This window comes from Acomys russatus, chromosome X (assembly GCF_903995435.1).
Source record: "Acomys russatus chromosome X, mAcoRus1.1, whole genome shotgun sequence".
In the NCBI taxonomy this organism is placed as follows: domain Eukaryota; kingdom Metazoa; phylum Chordata; class Mammalia; order Rodentia; family Muridae; genus Acomys; species Acomys russatus.
The window spans coordinates 18866375-18888202 of NC_067169.1; the positions used below are offsets into that span (position 1 = coordinate 18866375).

The 21828-nt window shown below is 41.9% G+C and overlaps 1 protein-coding gene across 1 annotated transcript; it reads right to left on the reverse strand.

The window, feature by feature from the left end:
• On the reverse strand, positions 1 to 465 carry LOC127185766 (60S ribosomal protein L30-like). Its single transcript, XM_051142302.1, has one exon. The coding sequence runs from the start codon at positions 397 to 399 to the stop codon at positions 52 to 54; it is 348 nt and encodes a 115-aa protein (XP_050998259.1). The 5' UTR covers positions 400 to 465; the 3' UTR covers positions 1 to 51.
• Positions 466 to 21828: the final 21363 nt, after the last annotated feature.

The following is a 21828-nucleotide window of genomic DNA, read 5'->3' on the forward strand; positions in this document are numbered from 1 at the left end:
TTCTTCAAAAGGAGCTCTGGCAAAATTTTATTAAAGGAAAACTTTCCTGGTTTACTTTTCACCAGTCTGTTCTGCCATGCTTCTAATAATATCAGAATCCCCTGGGTCAATGATAGCCAGTGTGCATACTCTGTAGTATTTTCCACACGCTGTGCCCAATTCAATATTATTGCCACTGTAGTGATGGACACCAGTTTTAGCCAACATGGCATAGTACTCTATTTCAGATTTCCTCAAGGCTGGGCAGTTGTTGGCGAGGATAACCAATTTCGCTTTGCCTTGTCTGATCATCTTCAGAGTCTGTTTGTACCCCAGGACATACTTGCCACTTTTCATCACAAGCTGGAGCCTAGAGTTGATCGACTCCAGAGACTTTTTCGTCTTCTTTGCGGCCACCATCTTCCTGCCTTAGGTGCGGGACAATCCCCAACCAAGATCAGCCGCCAAGATGGCCGGGGAGCGAGAAAGGAACAATAATTGTTTTCTTTTGACACTGTCATACATGTATGTAACATATGTTGGTCATATTCACCCCTTGCCGCTTCTCTTGTCCCTCCCCCGACTCCTGCCAATCCCCTTGCTATTCCCAAATAGTCCTTTTTATACTTTAATTTTTTTCTTTAGAAAAAAACCTTTTATTGTTGTGTATATGTGTATGGCGTGAAGGCATACATGTACTCTTGACACTGCATGCATGTGGAGGTCAGAGGGCAACTAATGAAGTTATTTTACCCACTGACAAAGGTCCCCAGAAAAGGCTTTGACAACGTTCAATAAGCTTCCATCATAAACGCTCTGAAGAAGGTAGAAATGGAAGGAGTATACCGCAACATAATAAAAGCTGTATGCAACACGCCTACAGCTCACATCACACGCTGAGGAGATAACCGAAAGTATTTCCTCTCAAATCTGGAATTAGACAGGAGGGCCACTTCCTCTCCTCATACTCAAAATAGTGCCAAAGTCTTAGCTAGAGCAGTAAGAAAGGGGCCATAAGTCAGAAATGACAAAATCTATCTCTATTTGCAGACAACGTGATCCTTCACTTTTCTTTTTTCTTTCTTTCTTTTTTCTTTTTTCTTTTTTCTTTTTTTTTTTTTTTTTGATTTTTCGAGACAGGATTTCTCTGTGTAGCCTTGACGGTCCTGGACTCGCTTTGTAGACCAGGCTGGCCTCGAACTCACAGAGATCCACCTGCCTCTGCCTCCCGAGTGCACCACCATGCCCGGCGTTGATCCTTCACATTTTTAAGTTGAGGATTTCATTAGGACAAATAGGAGAGGAACAGTTGCCACAAGTGACCAAATAAATAAATAAATAAATAAATAAATAGGAAAATGTCCCACGCCAACTGGGGAATTGGGACTTGTTTCTTCCAAATGGCAAGAGACCAGTGGATTAACAGCAACATGCACGAAAGCCTCAGTCTCACTCCCACGCAGGTGGGAAGAAGACAGACTGCTGACATAAGCAGTACAAAGGCACTGGGAGCCTTAGGTTAACTCTCAGAAAGAAAAAGAGACTGAGCGGCGTGGGGGGTGGGGGTGGGGACCTTAACAGAGTCTCAACCTTTTGGCGCCAACCCCCTCAAACACATTAACAAGTAGTTCCAGGAAAGGTTACTGAAAGGACAAAATGTCAATACGGTTTCCAAGAGTCCCCAAGACTTCTTGCCCCAACTAACATCTTATCTCAGAAGGACATGGCAGAGTCCAAAGACCACACACTCTTGCAGAAAAAGAAAAGAAAAACAAAAAAGTTCTGTTTTTCTTTAACTAGAGAAGGAGCTGTAGAAAGGCTGCTGCCGCCCGCCCCCCAGGGTGGCCTGGCTTCTGTCTACAGCATTAGGAAGGTTGGCAACCACTGACTACAGCAATAGACTACAATGGTGGATCCAGAAGTGAACCCACAGAGCAATGGGCGCGTACATACACTCGGGGAAAGACAGTCTCTTTAGCATATAGGGTTAAGAAAAGTGCCTTTCTGCTTGTACAAGAGTGAAGCAAGTCCCTGAACAAAACTCAATTTAAAAAGGGATCAAAGAAAATATCTGACCTGAAACTTTGAAACACTTAGCAGCGGTTCTCAGCCTTCCTAATGCTGTGACCCTTTAATATAGCTCCTCATGCTGGGGTGACCACCAACCATAAAACTATTTTTGTTGCTACTTCATAACTATAATTTTGCTACTGTTATGAATCCATAATGTGAATATCTGATATTCGAGATATCCAAATGTGACCCCCAAAGAAGTCATGACACACGGGTTGAGATCCTCTGCCCTAGAGGAAAACATTTCAAGATATTGGCATTAAAAAAAAAAAAAAAGATTTTTGGCAGAATCAGGGCTTTTCTGAGCAGAACTTAACAACATGAAGAGTTGGCCTACAGAATGGAAAAAGTCTTTGTTGCCCAGTGTGGTGGCCTGTAATCCCAGCACTCAGGGAGGCAGAGACAGGTGGATCCCTGTGAGTTTGAAGACAGCCTAGTTGGTAGAGTGAGTCCAGGACAGCCAGGGCTACACAGAGAAAACCTGTCTCAAAAAAAAAAATAAAAATAAAAAAAATAATAAATAAAGTCTTTGCCACCTATACGTTATATAGTGGTTAAAATCTAGGACATAAAGACTTGTAAAACTCTCACAAACCATTAAATTAGTCAATAAATGGGCGAATGAACTGAGCAGACAGTTGTACAAAGAAGATATGGGAACAGCCAATAGATATTATTCATAATAAGCAAGAAATGGACCCAACAGCTCCATTTATTCAGTTCTGTAATGACATAAATCCACATTTATCGGGTATTGTCTGTTAACCATGTCTCTGTGCCAGATTCCATATGTATACACTCTCATTTAATCCTCCAAAAGAAGACGATTCAGCTGTCACATGTGGTGGTGCTACCTTTAAACCCAGCACTCTGGAGGCCGAGGCAGAGGCAGGCAGATCTCTGAGTTCAAGGCCAGCCAGAGCTACACAGGGAAACCCTGTCTTGAAAAACAAAAACAAAAACAAAAACAAAAACAAAAATGATAAAATAAAAAGATGAGTCACAGTTTCCCTCAAATTCATAATGTCTGGCTTCAGTAAGCAGCAGCTTTGAGCTCAATATTCTTCTTCTTTCCTTTTTAAAATTTATCTAATTTTATTCTATGTGCATTGATATGAAGGTGTCGGAATCCCTGGAACTGTAGTTACAGACAGTTGTGAGTTGACATGTGAGTGCTAGGAACTGAACCTGGGTCCTTTGGAAAAGCAGACAGTGTTCTTAACTGCTAAGCCTTCTCTCCAGCTCCTCTTCTTCTTTCTTTAAAATTAATGCTTATGAAAGTTGAGTGCAGAAATTACGATATAAACTATGGCTTCAGTTGTAATCTGATGTTTTTTTTTAAAATAAAAATAAAAGTAATCTCTCTCTGTAATCCTACTTGATGTAAATGGCTTTGTTCTTCCCTTTAAGGAAGCGTCTCTCTAAATGTGGCAATCTATGTGGCACCTCACATGCTGTCTGGAGAGTTGATTGCTCCCCCTGCTTTCTGTCTTACCCTGAGACAAGGCACACAAAGTGTCTTGGCTGCCCTGGGGCCCAAGCAGCTACAAAATTTTCTCTGCAAGTTTGAGTTCAAGCTGAGGCCTTTGATATACCCAGGCACTGATAAAGTTATTTAAGTTGTCACTCAAGACACTGAAAGAAACTGACCGCAACCCGAATTCCTTAATTGTCCGTGTAAACTTCATTCCCTGAGAGCCTCACTACTGACACCCCTGATAGGATGCAGCCTGTCTTTCTTTCACTACCATTAGGGCCCTGAAACCCATCCTAAATTTTCCTCAGTAACTGCCTCAGACCGATCACGTGGTGTTTAGTGTTGCTTTCTTTGGAATCCCAACTGGCCCCTCCTCCAGATGGTTTGGGGTACCATCTCATGGGAATGAACCCCTGCTGTTGCTATTGGGGGGCTCCTCAGCTGTCGACTTAGCTTGACAGAACAGATGAAGTCACTGATACAGAAACTTTAGCAACTTGCCACAGTAGCATGCTTACTTCTCATGCTGCAGAGTATATGTCCGACATACTTAAAACTAGTAGGAATAGCTTATGGGGAGACAGTTAAGCAGTCGTGTCACAAAAACTATATGGAAAAATGCCATGATACCCCCTCAAACCCATTTGTCCTTCAAAGCTACTCAGATGAAGAGGCAACAGTTTTAAATCTCCTTTTTTCCCTTCGAAAACTCTCCTTTTGATCTGACATTCACCACATCTCACATAGAAGCCTGTCCGGCTGGCTGCCTTATTCCTGTCTTTCACTTCTATTTCTATACACAGTGACAGCAGGTAACATTTTTGAGCCTTGGTTTGCATTTTGTACCACCCCCAAATAGTCCCGCAGACAAAGAAATCTTATTAAGAGTCTATCTTGCTTAAGAAATGGCAGAAAATTACAAGTAGCGATTGTTTATTCTTCTTACGGATGTTGAAAACGTGACCTGGTCCCACTTGGGTATGGTGGTGGCATGTGAGGAGTTTCAGCACTAGGGAGCCTGAGGTGGGAGGATCACATGAGTCACGAGCTTGAGACTAGCCTGGGTGATAAAATGAGACCTTATCTGAAAACAAAGCAAAACAAAACAAAACAAAAACCCCACTCATTCCTTGTCAAAAAGGACTGAAAATCTGTGGTTCAAATGAAGATCAAATGAGGGTTATCTAAGTTTACCTGAAGAGCACGAGAGATCCTTAGGTTGTAAAAGGGGATGAAAAGGTTAGAGATTATACAAAAAAGACAAAAGAGCCCTTTGGACTTGTTGAGGCAAAGTCAACACTGGTCCCACTTCTATTGTCTCTGAATAGGTTATGGCCCAAAGTAGCCATGAGTTTCCACCCTAGTTCTGATAAACACTAACTCTGTGGTGGGGAGAATGAGACATCACTGGATTAGTTTCCCTGCTTGTAAAATAAAAATGAACATACTTGCAGTAAATAACTCTGCTTTGAAGAATAACTAATAAATCAATGCAGGCAGCAGGGATGTCACACTCTGGTGGAGCAGACCGCCCTCCCCTGTGTGTGTGTGTGTGTGTGTGTGTGTGTGTGTGTATGTATGTATGTATGTGCAGATAAGAATCTGTACAGTAGATCTCTCCTCATCAGGCCTCTCTATTTGTACCCTTCCTGCTCCTTGGCTCCTTCATTCACTGCCAAGGTCTCTAGCTCTGTCTCTGTCTTTCTGTCTCCTTATCTCTGTATATTTCTGTCTCTCTATGTGCATTTGTCTTTCTCTGCATGCGTCTCTCTGTCTCCCCTTCTCTCTGCCTCTCTCCATCAATCTGGCTTTGTGTAGCTGCCTTCAATTTCCATAGGCCAATGGCCTTTAATCGGGGTACACTTGAAAACATCTCCCTTCTCCCCGCCCCCATCCCTCATTATAAAGCGCTCTATCCCCTGCCTGGCATTGTCTGCTAAATCCAAGTGATGGTGTCTGTCTTCCTTGATACATATGACAAATTCTGAACAAAGAGCCTGTTTGCTCTTTGGGTGAGTTTGTTCATTTCCACAGTGGATGGCCAGATAACATACAAACTTGTCACTTAGGTACACTGTTCCCTTCAGTTCACATTTCAGAGAAACAGCAAGTATTTGTTAGCAGGACTGTATCCCAGCTTTTGCATAAGTAAGATTTGCTTAACCGGAACCCTGTGCATTTGTAAAGCCGTGAGCCAACACAGAATTCTCAGAAAGAGATGGAGTGGCTTTCCCGACATCACAGAACTGGGTCGGTGAGCTCAGCTGAGCCCTCTGGCTTGCAAAGTGCCAATGGAACAACATTGCTGTTTTGTCGTGTCGTATTCTTGTGGCAGGCTGGAGCTTATTCTCTGATCAATATGTGCTTTCATTTACCTTTATCAAGCCAGGAGACTTTCAAAGTATTGTTTGGGTTTTAGCCGCAGACAGTACAAGGCATTTCATTCTAAAAGCCCTCTGCTCCTTGCAAGTTAATTAAAGGCACTTCTATGGTCTCTGCTGCCAGTTTCCTCTGATCTTCATTTGAGTCCTGTTAATTTAGTCCCCAGGGCCTCTGGAGATTCGGGCAGGCTTCACTTCTGATTTATTTTTGTCTTGACCAGATGGCTCCAGGTTTCTGTGATGGCACCAATGTCTTTTGGATTAGCCTGTTTGTCTTTCGCAGTGCCCAAAGTTAGGGTTGAGTCTTATGAGACACATTTGTTGTCAACACGAGCCATTTACCTCCACTGCTGCTTGGACATCATAACCAAAGCTATTAGAGGTGATAAATGTTTTTCTAAACTCCGTGACAGAAGCTGGTAGAAAGTTGGTTTGTTTTTCCACCTTTAGAAGCTGCAGTCATGGGAAAGGCAGGAGGGAGCAGGACTGAACAAAGAGGCAGGGAACTCTTCAGGAGTGCTGAAAACCCTCGCTGAGCCCCTCTCTGCTATTTAAGGGAGCAGTCGTGAAAAATACAAAAAGGATATCTTTAATAAAGTTAGTGAGCATGCAAAGGAACATCTGATGTTTGAAGAAACATTACGTCAAAACCAAGAAAAGTGGGATTTCACTGTGAGATTATGGGATTACAGTTGTACAAAGGGTACCCTGCACATTCTGAAGCAACAAACATTCTCATAGTCGTGGAGTCTAAAGCATAATACTCCTTGGGTAGTGGGTTTGGAAGCCTTGAAAATGTGCTGGAAGGCACACTCTACAGAGGCCTGTGATGCTTGGACTTAGGCATATAGAGGAGAGAGTGGTCCCTCTGGTCCTCTGCATTCTTACGTGTGCTCTTTAGGCTGGATCTAGAGAGCAAATAGCTACAAGCACGATCAACAAGAAGAAAGCAGGACCGGCACATGCGATCTCTCTACAAGTGGTGTTCAAAGCAATGAGCAAAGCCAGATGCTTTTCTTCTTAGACAAAGAACAGTTTTGAAGAATTGAGAGGATGAGTGGATCTCTGGACTAGGGTAGTAGTACATCCTAGGGATGTCACTAGAGGGTGATGGGAAATGTGAGAGCTAGTGGGAGATAAGGGAGGCGCCAGTGAGATTATTTATTTAGGTTCATTATGGCCCCAATGGTGACTAAGGCTATTTGCTCACCTTAATAGGAGAGGGTGCTCTTTTGGAATTACTCTTTATGGCTTCCTGTATGCAACAAACACCAAACCAAGTGGCTTTCTTGACAATTATGGAACTCAAGTGATTTAGGCTTCAAATAATCACTATATTAGCCTGTAAATTTGACACATTTGGAGATGGCATGTCCTTAATTTCTTCACACATGCATGTGTGTCCATATACACATAGCAACACAAATATAATCCAGAAATGAAAAGAATTATAACTTTTAACGATTTCAGATACCCAAACCCCCAACAAACAAATTAACAAACAAAAACAAATCAAAGGGCTCCCTCCAACTGTAAAGACATGGTCAACACAGACATTCAGAGTCTTTTCTGACCTACCCACTCAATGCAGACCCCGTGGTCTCAAATAGCAGGGGATACTAACTGCCTTTTATTTTGGAGAACTCAAATCAAGAACTTCTTTCCAGGGAGATCCTTGTTCCCCTCCCCCCAACACACACAACTTAAGCCCTCCTTGTTACTTGGCCTCTCTGATCTGTGGATTATATCAGATATATCCAGTATATCCTTTACTTTATAGCTAATAGCTATGTATAAGTGAACACATACCCTGTATGCCCAAAAAGTTTATTTGGCAAGGGATAAACTAGTTTCTTCTTCACAATGAAAAAAAAAAAAAAAAAAAGAATGGATTTCAATATATTTAACTTTTATGAGTCAGGGACAATAGTCCCTAAATAGAAATTAGTTCTAAAATTTTAATGCAAGTATCTATCAAAGAATGAATCTTCAAAAATAAAGCATGGGAAAAAAAGAATTTATGAGGCTAGGGATACAGCTCAATGGTTATGTTACATACTCAGGGCCTGGTCCTGTCCTCAGTGCCCACCCACCAAAGTTCCTAATTTCTGGGATCTAATTAGCCTACTCTGTGCCTTATTTTGGCTGGCCCCAGGGTGTCAAATGTTAATAAAGCAGTTTGCACTTCTCATAGGCCAATTATAAGGTTTTGCTTAAAAGGAATGTAATCCTATGCTGCCTATGGAGACTCACAGTAATGGCAAAACATGCAGCCTAGCGGTGCGCAAAGGAACTTGGGCGGCATCCTTGCTCATCTGATCTGAATCTTGAAAATTGAGAACTGCTACTGCAGGCCAACGCACTTGAGTATCTTTGGCTGGGGTGAAGGTGGAATTAAGGTGCAGAGGAAGGAGTTGGAGATGCATTTAAGTGTGGCGCTTGCCCATGTAACATACCAGGAGCTACATCTCTGGTCAACTGATGACTGGAAAGGGCCAAGTAAACTATTTTACTTGGGCATCATTTAAGAACAAAGAAAACATGGTGTGTGTGTGTGTGTGTGTGTGTGTGCATGTGTGTTCTCCAGAAAGCCTTTGCAGTTTAACTCTGAGCAGTGCGTACCAGGCACTCTGTGTGCTCTGTCGCTGCCTTTGGTTAACTAACCCCTATGCCAGATCTGCCCCATCTCTCTTCCCCTAAAAATTCCAATCACTGCTTCTCAGTCTTGCTCAGTGAGCAAGGCGGCCTATGATGGCTTCACTTTCCTTCAGACTCTGATCATGACTTTCCCTGTCATGGGACTGTGGCTGTGCAACAACCTATGACCTGCATGTTAGGTGGTGGAAGAGGACAGAATGGCTAAGGGAAATAATAACACCAAGAAGTCTTGCTACTGAAGCATTGACTCCGGGATGTAAAGATGCGGGATCCATTACTCAGACATCACTTTGGTTGGTGAACAAATAAATATTCTATCTGATTGTCTTGTGCTTGTTTGTTGTGTTTCTGATGGTGAAGTTATTCCATTTGCTATTTGAGGCAAAGTCTGACATAAATTATGGATAATATGGTGTAGTTCAGGAGCTTCTAGCCAGAGTATAAATCCTTGCACAAATCTGTGAGTACAGTGTCTTAAATAGCACCCGGTAAAATAACAAATCAGATTATGAATGAAGGCAGTGGAAAGGTTGGCTTTGAATATTTTGAAAGACCAAATGGATATATGCTGTATAGTCTAAATAGGAAATCGATTTGGTTATACCAAAAGACAGTTCCACGGGTGCCCGCTGGGAAGACCACAAATGTGTTTATGTTGGTACTTAGTGTCTACATTTAATTTGTCTGATTGTGAACTTAAACAGTTGTACTCAGATGGTCCCCGATTTATGATGATGGGAAAGCAATAATCATTTAGCAGAAGTTGTAGGTCAAATTTTGATCCCTAGGCTAGTAATATGCAAGGGAAGGGGCAGGGAGTTACAGCTAGTCGGCTACCAGACCAAAGAGAGGGACAGCTGCTACAGGGTGAGACACTGTATTGTAAATGTTTTGAAGATTTCTATTTAGTATTTGTATAATTCTATGATAGCTACAAAATGCTTACCTGTGTGTGCATGACATAGTCAACACTTTGAAACAGGCCATATATTAGGTGATTTTCCAAACTGTAAGCAAACGTATTTTGAGAATGTGTATGTTAGGCTGGGATTAAGTGTGATGTTCATTATTAAATCTCTATATGTAAGAGCTCAATATGTACCCTGGACTGGCCTTTGGCTTGTAATCCTCCTGCCTCAGCCTCCTGAATGATGAGATTGTATCATGCTGACTTAGGACTTTTGCATCTTATGATGGGCTGAACGCTTTTGTGTAGCTTTGGGAGAAATAAGAGTATCATTTTCATTCTTAGCCCTATGTCCTATGAAATCTGCCACCATTTAGGCTTATAGATAGGGCTATAAAATTAGCACCAGAACATTTGGGCGGTTTGAGAACTCCAACAGTTGGAAGGACTGTTGTTGTTGTAGTTGTTGGAGGATAATGAATTCAGAGGTTTTGGAAACCAAAGTAGTTGAGGAACCTGAAAACAGCAAAGTTTTAGAGGTAAATTTTTAACTAAATTGTTGGGGAGTTATATGGTAATTCTCTTTCTATTTCCGAGACAGGGTTTCTCTGTGTAGCCTTGGCTGTCCTGGACTTACTTTGTAGACCAGGCTGGCCTCGAACTCACAGTGATCTGCCTGCCTCTGCCTCCCTGAGTGCTGGGATTAAAGGCGTGCGCTATCCTGCCTGACACTATATGGTAATTCTTATTTATTATTATAATATATATATATAGACACACACATATATAATAGATCATGGTTATAGTTACAACCATTATCCTCCAGTATTCGGCTTCCCTTCTCTCTGAACCCTTTATTTATCTTTTTCATCTTATCCCCTAGTGACCATACTATTAAAGAAAATGACAGTCTTCCTGCAGCAATCATTAACAATCATTAGCGCCTCACTAGGGCTTTTTCTAAGGATGGGGCCGCACTGACAGCAGCTCTTCTATCTGTGACAGACAATTAGAAGGCCTAATCTTATGCATGCATCCATAGAGGATTTGTGCTCACCGGTAATGCCACGGCTGGATGGCAGAGTTTCATTAGATTCTGTCCCATGCTCTGGCTCATAAATTCTGCCTTCCCTTCAGTGATGTTCTCTGGTTGGAGGTGGGGGTGGGAGTGATATAAGGCCTACTGCTCATTAGTCACTCATTCTCAGCACTTTGGCCAACTATGGGTCTCTTCGTGAACTGTTTCACTTTGCAGAAGAAGTTTCTTGGGCCCAAGCTGAGAGCTGCAATAATCTATGGATATAAAGGTAGGTAGTGAAAAGCAGTGTGACAGTATGTCATTTAGGGAAACAATGGCAGCACACTCCTTCATTGGACCCATGCTTGCCCTTTTAAACCGAAGGCTTTTGACCAGGTTCATAGTTATCAGGCAAGTAATCTCTCCCACAAAGTGGTACTTAAATCCAATCACGAAGTAATTGGCTATCTCCAAAATAGTTCTGCCTCTATTGCACCAGTAGGCGTATCTTACCTGCTGGGCTGGTATATTGTAGCAACAGGTGGCCCATAGTTGGGTGAGACCATTGATGAGTTTTCTGCCCCAGCAACCTACATAGCACCTTGAAGCATTATAAATGCTAGCCAACAGGGAGTTTCTAGTTCAGCACCATCTCCATTTCTCTGTGTACTGTTAACCAAAATGTGTGGTGTCTTCAGCAATAGGGCCTTACTATTTATTTCTGGTAAGCAATGGCAATAGCCTATATCCTTTGGATGGGTGAGTAGGGCATCTAAGACCTGTAGGTCCAAAAACTCCTGTATCTTGTACTGAGATTTTTTTTTTTTAATTTAAAGTGCATGTTTTCTGTGAGTGGCATTTTTTACCCATGAAGTGTAATTCTACTCAAAGCTCCTATTTTATTTTTATTACATATAATATATTTATTACATATTTGTATATATTTATTATATAATATATAATAAAACATACAGTTTATTATATATAAAGCTCATTATTGTTGTTGTTGTTGTTATGAGACAAGGTTTCTCTGTCTAGGTTTGGCTGTCCTGGACTCTCTTTGTAGACCAGGTTGGCCTCGAACTCACAGAAAATCTGCCTGCCTCTGTCTCCCTGAGTGCTGAGATTACAGGCATGCACCACCACCACCCAGTTGACAATCTCCTTTTCAATAAATTTGTTATTATTCTGGAGCTAATGATGGGCATAGTCTGGTGCTTGGGGCATGTTTCCCACTCTCTCAGTTCAAAGTCTGTGGTTTATCTTTAGTGATGCTAACTCCTTAACAATTACAAATGTTTGGTTCATACCCACTTTGCCTGCAACTGTTAACTTACTCATCTCATTTAAAAATGTCTTCTTTCAGTTTTTTAAAAATTTATTTAATTTTATTTTAGTGTGAGGGTGTTGGCATTGGAACTGGTATTACAGACAGTTGTGAGCCGCCATGTGGTAGCTGAGGAATCGAACCCGGGTCCTTTGGAAGAGCAGACAGTGCTCTTAACCACTGAGCCATCTCTCCAGCCCCTTCTTTCAGTTTTCCATCTTTCATTTGTTGATCTTTCTCTCTTTAATATAGTATCTTTAGTCTAGTCTTTCTTTAATATAGTTCAATACAGCTGCGAGAGGTAACTGTGACCCAGCCTGAATGCCATGCTGCTTTGACATTCCTTTTGCCAAGTAATTTAGCTAATTGCTTTCCAATTTAGTCTCTCTCACATTTTAAGGCCCCAGAGATGCAGCCCATTCTTTGCCAAAATGTAGCATGGATGGTATAGAGTCCAATTCCTAATAGAGTTCTTGTTCTTTTCTCAAACCTCATGAGCCTAGTCTTATTCTCTGCCCCCTCCTCTTCCTTCTCTACTCCCCCTCCCCTCCCCTCCCCTTCCCCTTCTCTCCCCCTCCTCTTCCTCCTCCTCCAGGAAATTCTTCTTCTTCTTCTTCTTCTTCTTCTTCTTCTTCTTCTTCTTCTTCTTCTTTTCTTCTTCTTCTCTTCTTCTTCTTCTTCTTCTTCTTCTCTCTCTCCCTCCTCCTCCTCCCTCCTCCTCCTCCTCCTCCTCCTCCTCCTCCTCCTCCTCCTTCTTCTTCTTCTTCATCCTGATCTGCTTAGCCTTGGGCTAATCCCATAGCTCCAAGCTCACATTTTTTTTTGGAAACCAGTTCCAAAGGCCTATGAATGCCATAGTCATGTTTCTCACAGCAATGGCTTTACTTTTCAGTACCATTTTTTTTCTTGATACCTTTCTTGCTGCTGTGACTTGACCAAAGCAGCTATTTATTTTGGCTTACAGTTTGAGGGAACACAGTGGGGAAGGTATGACAATGGAGGGTTTCATGGCAGCTTGCTCATGCATCAGCAGACCAGAGACATGGGAACACTGCACTCTCACTAGCCCATTTTATTTTGCCAAAACTTAGGATGGGTAAGGAAGTTTCTGTTTTAATGGGAGTTTCTTAGGTATTTTACCTGCAGGGTGATACTTTCTATCACTAAAGAGTAATGAATGTTCTCTTCAGGTGAGAAAAAGCCAAGTCTATGCATTAAGATCATTTTATTTGACATTTTCATATATGCATTAAGATCTTTTTATTTGACATTTTCATATATGCATATGTGGTGGCTTGAATGGGAATGACTCCTTATATGTCTGAATACTTGGTTCCCAGTTGTTGGAACTGGTTGGGAAGAGTTAGGAGGCATGGCCTTGCTGGAAAAGGCGTGTCACTGATGGGCTCTGGTGGTATGGTACAGTGCTAGTTATATATTCACTTAGAGTTTCTTCTGCTTACCGTAGATTCCAGGTCAATGCCAGCTTACTTACTCTAAGTCCAGCGTTAGAAATGTGTGCCGCCTTCTGCACCTGAGCCTTACCTTCAAGTTCTAGGGAGGAAACCAGGGACAATGACAATAGGCCACAGTTGTTTTTAGAATAGTGGTTTATTTATTTGTAGTGTGTGTGTATGTATCCTTAATGGAGATCAGAAGATATCCCCTGTCACTGGAGTTACAGACAGCTGTGGATTGCCTGATGTAGGTCACTGACATCCAAACTCTGGTCCTCGGCGAGAGCAACAGGTACTCTGTGGTGGTTTCAGTGAGAATGGTTGCCATGAGCTCACACCTTTGCCCACTTGGCCTCCAGTTATTGGAACTGCTTGTGAGGGATTAGAGGTGTGCCTTTGTTGAAAGAAGTGTTTCAATGGGGGTGGGCTTCGAGCTTTCAACAGGCCACACCATTTCCTCCTACTTTTGGATAAGGATGTAAGCTCTTATACAAAACCCGTTTCGCTGAGAAAGCCCAATGGATAATTGCACCTACCCTACGCCTCATGGCCTGAGTTTTTTTTTTTTTTTCCTCTGAGACCCTACGTGGAAGGAGAGAGCTGAGTTCCTGCAGATTGTCCTCTGGCGTACATGCCTTGCAGATGTGTCCAAAGGCCAATCTGATCTGGGAGCTTCGTCAGCTGAAGTCCTCCCCTCTTCCCTGATTACTCTAGGCCAGTGTCAAGTTGACAGCTGCAGCTAGCTATGACACCATCTTTCAGCTGTTATGCAAATCTTTTGGAATTGATGGCTATATAAATTATGTATGTCCTGGTGGGAAAAGTTTTGTAGATATTCACTTCTCTATTCCTTCATTCATTAATCCTACCCGGCACTTGCCGGGGCGGGGGGCGGGGAGGCAGATATAGATAGAGCTCTGAGTTCCAGGGCAGCCAGAGCTACATAGTGAGACGTTGTCTCAAAGAACAGCAGCAATAAAACCCCCTCATTCACATAAATCAGTGCTGGTTTGACTTTTCCTTTAAAATGGCTTTTACATCTACCTGTGGCTTTCATATCATAGGACTGACTCTCACGTTCAGGAAGGTCTAGTCAGGGTCCTGAGTTCTCTTCCCAAAGTTTGTACCCACCCCCACCCCATCTTCGTGATAGGCCTCCATATATCCAGCAACAAAAGGAAACCTGTTAGGTTACTTTTAACGAAAATCCGTACCTTAACATCTCCTCCGAGTAGCTTTTAAGCAATAACACTGTTTATTCTTCTCTTGGGTATAAATTCCCGTTTGCCCTTGTGGCATTTGGATTGAGCGTAGTTCTAACCAGAGGTCTCTTTTCCTTCATTTTGACAAATCCTGAGTAAAATCTGTTTCTACCACTTTGCTGAGAAGCTCTGGTTTCTCTTGAACAGGAATGAAATACATTCTTTAAGGTCTGTTCATTTTCAATCTGTATTATTGCTGAGCTTTAAATTTTTTTGTTGATTTATTTAATGTGTAGGGGTGAGCCCTGGGGATTTGTCTGTCTCTGTTTCCCCAAAATGGAGATTACACACGCACACTGCAATTCATGTCTGGCTTTTTACATGTGTGTTCAGCATCAAACTCAGGTCCTCATGCCTATAAGCAAGCAGTTTACCAACTGAGCTATGTCTCCAGTCTCCTGAATTACTTTCAGGGTGAGAGATGGGTAGCTACTTTCACCCTTCTACATGTGGATATTCACTTTCCCAACACCATTATTGAAAAGTTTGAAAAAAAAAAAAAGAGAAAACTTTGTCTTTTCGGCAGCGTGTGCTTTAGGTACCCTTGTCGAAAATCATGTAACTATAGCTCCATGACTTTATTTCTGCATCTTTTGTTTTATTCCATTGGTCTACATAACTGTTTCTCAGCAATGCCATGTTGTCTTTGTCAGTATAGTTTTGTAGTATAATTTGAGGATAACCATTATGACATCTCCAACAGTCCTCTTCCTGGTTATAATTCCCTTGGCTATTGAAAGTGTTTTGTATTTACGTATAAATTTTAGGATTTTCCCCTTCTCTAGTGCTATGAGCATGCTGTTACAATCCACCAGTGACCTGTGTGGAAAAACAAGTTGAATTTGAGAGTGACCAGAACCACAGGACTCTGGGGTATGTTGCGCAAAGTGCCTTTACTGGCATTCTATGGGGCTTTTATTTGCCTAGCTCAAAGTACAGAGCTCAAAGCAGGGGCACAGACACACAGAGAATTTCTTATCAGTATCACCAGATGTGCTCAAGAGACAGAAAATCTCATGGCCTAATGGGAGCTGTTTGCACAACTTCCGCGCATGTGGCAAGCTGCATCTCTAAGGAGGGGAGAGGAAGGAAGTATTTTACTGGGAGCATTCCTGGGGGCATTCCTCCTAGTCTAGCAAACAAAGTTCTGTAGGAACAGAGTTCACACAGCAGGAGAGTGTGGAAGAGTTTATTAAATGTACGCTACAGATAGCATTGGAATTTTGTTCAGGATTACAGTAATTTTGTGGATTGGTTTTGGTGGTGTATCCATTTTCATAATACTTATCCTGTCAATCTTAGGGCAGTTTTTGTATATCCTAGAGCTGTCTCCATTTAAAAAAAAGCATCTTATAGTTTTTATTGTTACAGTCCTTTTACTTCCTTGGTTAGGTTCCCCCCTTATCCCCCCCTGCAGGTATTTTTAAGCTATTGTGAATGGATTTTTTCCTCCTTGTGTGTGTGGTTTTTTTAATTACGAAGTTCTTTGTTGGTATAGAAAAGCTATAGATTTTCATATGTTGGTTTTGTGTCCTGCTATTCTGTGAAAAGTGTTTATCAGGACCAAGAATTTTCTGGTAGATCCTTTAGGATATCTAAAGGATAGGGTCATAGCATGCTAATAGTGATGACTTCACTCTTCCTCTTCTTATTTGTATGCCTAGTACTCTTCCCTTTGCTTTATTTTGACAAACTTAGGGTAAAAGCTAAGGGTTTCTTTGCTTTGTTATCTGGCTTTGAGCTTGAGAGTGTTCTGTCTCGGCCTCCTGAGTGCTGGGATTACAGATGTGTGACACCTCGCCTGGTTGCAAGAGAAGACTTCATTTTGATTTCTAAACATCCTTTAATACCTGGAGTTCCATCAATGGGAGAAAGGACAAACAACTCCTAGAAGATGCCATCTTAGTACATTGAAATATTTTGACTGCAGTAATTCTAGAAATGGCAAGGGCAGGAAGGACACTCGGACTTTCTCCTGGATACCATCATACAGGCTTATAATTGAGAGCTACCCTCTCTGCTCAGGGGATAGGGGTAGCTTTATTTCTCAAGATGCAGAGATTCGTAGAATAATAATAACAAATATGATTTTTTCTAACTTTTCTCATGCCCGGTATTGTCCTATTAACATTATTTCAAGACTTTCTTTCTACATTTCATCAAACCTAACATAAAACCTTGCAAGTTTAGCTGTTTCTCTGGGTCTTCATTTATTTAAGGCTCCTGTGCCACATGAAACTCAGTATTAAACAAATTGCTGTTTTTTTTTTTTTTTTTTTTCGAGACAGGGTTTCTCTCTGTGTAGCCCTGGCTGTCCTGGACTCATTTTGTAGACCAGATTGGCCTCTAACTTAGAGCAATCCACCTGCTTCTGCCTCCCGAGTGTTGGGATTAAAGGTTAGTACTACCATAGCCAGAGCAATGACTTGCTTTTGTCTCATTAAATCTGTCTGTTGGAGGGGCCGGAAAGACGTGCTAGTAGCTAAAAGTGTGCACACTGCTCTTGCAGAGGACCCAAGTCTCACTCCCAGCACCTGTGTCAATCGCCTACCTATGACAGCTCCAAGGATCTGTCTGATGCTCTCTTCCAGCCTCGGGATGCATGAGCACTCAAGTACACACACACACACACACACACACACACACACACACACACACACACACACTTACGTAAATTAAAAATACATCCTTAAAGATCTGTCTGCTGAGAAGGCCTCCATTTTCTTGACTAATAATTGATTTGGATGGGCCCAGCCCACTGTGGCTGGTGCCACCCTTGGGCAGGTGGTTCTAGGTTGTATAGGAAGGCAGGCAGAAGCCAGGCAAGGTGGTGCACACCTGTAATACAAGCAGAGGCAGGCAGATCTCTGTGAGTTCGAGGCCAGCCTGGTCTACAAAGATAGTCCAGGACAGCCAGGGCTACATAGAGAAACCCTGTCTTGAAGGAAATAAAAAGCAGGCTGAGCAAGCTATGGGGAGCAAGTGAGTAAATGTTGTTCCTCCATGGTTTCTGCTTTAGTTCCTGCCCTGGTTTCCTTTCACGATAGACTGTGAGGCAGCTCTAAGGTGGAAAAAAACCTCTTTCCTTGCCAAATTGGAAAACAATCTGTCTATTGTTACATAGACCTCGCCGAGACTATGAAAGGGTGCAATAGAAAGATATTTCCCTTCTCTTCAACATAGATGATCCTAGACTGAGGATTTGTTCAACAAAATTGTGAGAGAGCCGTGGTTTGTATTGAGTTCCTACACTAAAGGCCCCAATGATTGAACAAACCAAAATGGAAGGCTATGCTAAATGTCACATGCTCACACTCAAAAGTGAAGGGAGAAACTAGGTCCCCAAACAAATAAGTTTTTCCTGAAAACAGATTTTTAGTTTACCTGCTTTCATCCTTAAGAATGTGAAAGGAACTTTTATTCTCCTGTTTCAGTTGTTGTCTGGGAGGCTTACTGTCCCATCTGCTAACCTAGGCCTACTCCTGGAAGCTTCAAGCCTCCATACAATCTAAGCCAGGCCTAGAATGTTTCAGCCTCTGAGACTTCCTGCTGAATAAGCTCACCCTTTCTAGTCCTTTCTGAGCTCTGGGCTGGCTGGTTCAACTCAGCTGTTCTGGCTCAAACTCCTCTCCCAGCTGACTTATTCAATCCTGTTTTTCTCTCAGCCTCTGAATTGCTCTACTTGGCCTCAAACCAACACTAGAAATCTTTTCTTTCTTTCCCTTTTTCTTTTTCTCTTTCTTTCTTTTGTTTTTGAGACAGGGTTTCTCTGTGTAGCCTTGGCTGTGCTGGACTTGATTTGTAGACCAGGCTGGCCTCGAACTCACAGAGATCCATCTGCCTCTGCCTCTCAGAGTCCAGCAATCTTTTCTAATCTTTTGGCTCCTTCTTGTTCTCTGGCTCATTCCATCTTCATCTGTGTTCTTTCTCTGCAATAAAAATCTCTCTCTCTCCCTCCCTCCCTCTCTCTCTCTCTCTCTCTCTCTCTCTCTCTCTCTCTCTCTCTCTCTCTCTCTCTCTCCCCCCTTTAAGAAGCTTCTGATTCATCAGTTTCTGCAACTCAATTAAACATTACTTTCCAACATGGGTGCTTCCTTGTACAAACTAACTTTACCTTCATTGTTTAGGATTAAAGGCATGGACCACCATGCCTGAACCTAAGCTTTTCTTTACCTTCAGGCTGGCCTTGAACTCATATGTGCCTGCCTCTGTCTGTTGAATTAAAGGCATGTTTGTATTCCAACTGGATCTCACAGACCTAAAAGGTCTTTTGGATGTGATCTCTTGCCACAGCAACCATGTTCTGAATTAAAGTTCCTCTACGTAATAACTTAATTAGCTTAATGTTAACCAATATGGACTATTTTGAATGAAAAGACATTAGAGTCAACATTTGAAAGCAAAGCTAGAAAATTTCATTCTATAAAGGAAAATGATATTTATAAAAGAGATTTACATGTGTGAAAGGTTCTTCCTTTTTCTCCATAAGGAAGACTCTTAACTTAATGGAGAAGGTGCTGACTTAAATCTATAAAATCTATAAAATGAAATACGCCCCGCCCCACTATTCTGGTTACTTTTAACATAAGTTATTTTTCTCATACCCTCTTTTTTTCTGCTTTAGCCTAAGTTGGTATATAAAATCCAACCCTTGGGTCACTCATTACTTAGTATTTCCCTGTGCACATGTGGGATACATTAATAATATTCAGTTTATTTTTTTCTCCTATAAATCGGTCTTTGGTGGGACTTGAGAGGCCTCTCAGAGGTTTCAAAGCACTGACTGCTCTTTCAGAGGACCTGGGTTCTATTTCCAGCACCTGCACAGCCGTCTGGAACACTAGCTCTAGGATATCCAGTGCTCTCTTTTGGCCTTTACAAGGACTGCATGTATATAGTGCACAGACATATGTGTAGACAAAATGTCCATTACTATAACAAATAATAACTACAACCTTAGAAAAAAATTCTATCTTTGGCAAGTCTAACTTATAAGGCCCTGGCTAGAAAACCTAAAATGGATGGTGGACTTTTTTAACCTCTATTACAGATCTCTACAGAGGCTTTTGGCTAGAACATTTACCTATACGCATTCTTTCTCGGGTTTCCGTGTAGTAGAAGTTGCATTATCTGTTAGAGATCTGACATGAAGCCTGACCCATATTGAAATGGTGATGAATTAGACTTCACTTCTCGGTGGAGAGACTGCAAAAGAATTTGGAGACCTGCCTTAAAGCTACTGTGTGTTCTAACTTCTGGATGAAGTAGAACAATATATCTCTGTGTGAGGGGAAGAACTGGGCTCTAGAAGATTCGAGTATGCTTAACTCGAGAGTTTGTGAACCTATTGATCTGCCCATGTGTCTGTCCTGTCCCCCGTTCCCTGCCTGGTTTTTGGCTCTGTTGCTGCTGTGAGAGCTCCTGTCTCATGGCTCCTCTGCCTCCACTTTAATTACAGCCCCTGGCTTGACAGCACTGTTTCTTCCCATTGCGTCTTCACATCTAGGGGATGGCAACACAGTCTTGATATTGGCACGCCCTGGTGTCTCGTCATCCTTGCTTGGTTTCTTTCCACTTTGGCTAAACCTGCATGCATGGCTGTGGTGCTTTGAATGAGAAGCATCTCCTACAGGTTGCAGTATTTGAATACTCGGCCCTCAGTTGGTGGCGCTGTTTGGGGAGGTTGGGGGGACTTTAGGAAATAGAGCCTTGATGGGAAAACTACATCACTGTGGGATCTCTCTGCTCCATGTTGTGGTTGAAGATTCAATCTCTCAGCTTTCTCTCCTGACTGCCTTTCTCATCACTGTGGACTATTCATCTGGAACTATAAACCCCAATAAACTTCCATCTAGATGTTGCTTCTGATCATGGGACTTTATCACAGTCACAGAAATGTAACCAATACAATGACCCATTAGTTCAACTTTTAAATTTTGAACACTTTGGATGACTCATCTTTTATATTGCAATGAAATTACTTAAATTGAGGAGGCATCAGAGTGGACTTAAGGAAAGTAACTGGGAGGATGTTACAACAGTATACTTAGTGATATTAAGGGCAGAAGATGTGTTCTAGATTGATTATTAAGGTAAAAATTATAAAATTTTATGACATCACATATATCAAGAAATGTATCCATTTCTTTTAGGTTTTTCAGTTTGATAGAATATAGATTTTTACAGTATGTCCTTATGCTTCACTAAATTTCCTTGCTGTCTGTTGTAATAGTTCCCTTTTCTTCTCTAATTTTACTAATTTTAATCTTTCCTCTCTGTCTTTTGGTTAATTTGGCTAAATGTTTGTCAATTTTGTTTATTTTATCAAAGAACCAACTCTTCATTTCATTGCTTCTTTGGTTTTGTTTGGTTTTTTCAGGGCAGAGTTCCTCTGTGTGTGGCCCTGGCTGTCCAGGACTCACTTCTTGATTTCTGTCTTGGCTCATTTTTTTTTTTTATCTAGCAGAGAGTTTCCAAATTCCATGAATTTGTGGGCTTTCTGTTGTTTCCATTGTTGTGGATAGCCAGCTCTAATCCACTGTGGTAAGATAAGATGCAGGGTGTTCTTTAAAATTTCTTGTACCTCTTGAGCCTTGCTTTGTATTCAAGTATGGGGTCAATTTTGGAGAAAGTTCCCTGAGCTGCTAAGAGTAAAGTGTATTCTTTTGTGTTTGGGTGGAATGTTCTGAGGTATCTGTCAGGTCTGTGTGGCTTATGATATATGATATCCGTTCTCTGTTTAGTTATTGTCTATTGTTGAGAGTTGGGTATTGACGTCATCCACTATCCCTGTGTGAGATGTTAGTTGAAGTAGTGCTTCTTTTATGAACTTGAGTACCCTTGTGTTTGCTGAATAAATGTTTAGAATTACAGTATCCTCTTGGTAGATTTTTTTTTTTTGGATGAGCGTATTGTGTGCGTTCTTTCCTATCTTTATTGACCGATTTGTGTTCGAAGTTATTTGTTATATATTAAAATATCTGTGGTTCTAGATGCCAGTTCTGGCCTCTGGTCCAGCGGGGAGTCTCTACTTGAGTCCTCCTATCTGGCTTGCTTGGTCTGCACCTCTTCTCTCAACTGTTTGTGGCCTGCGCCAGTTCTTCTGACAGGCATGGCCTGCATCTGGACAGATAAAGGCCACAGAAGTTAGGGGCACAGCTTTGGGGAGGGAGATGGGGAAGGATGGAGTGGGGCAGTGGAATGGGTCTTTGGGAACCGAATCTAGGGAGTAAGGCAGTTCAACAGGCAGGAGGGCCATTCACCTATTCTTCTGATTGGTGTGGCCTCTG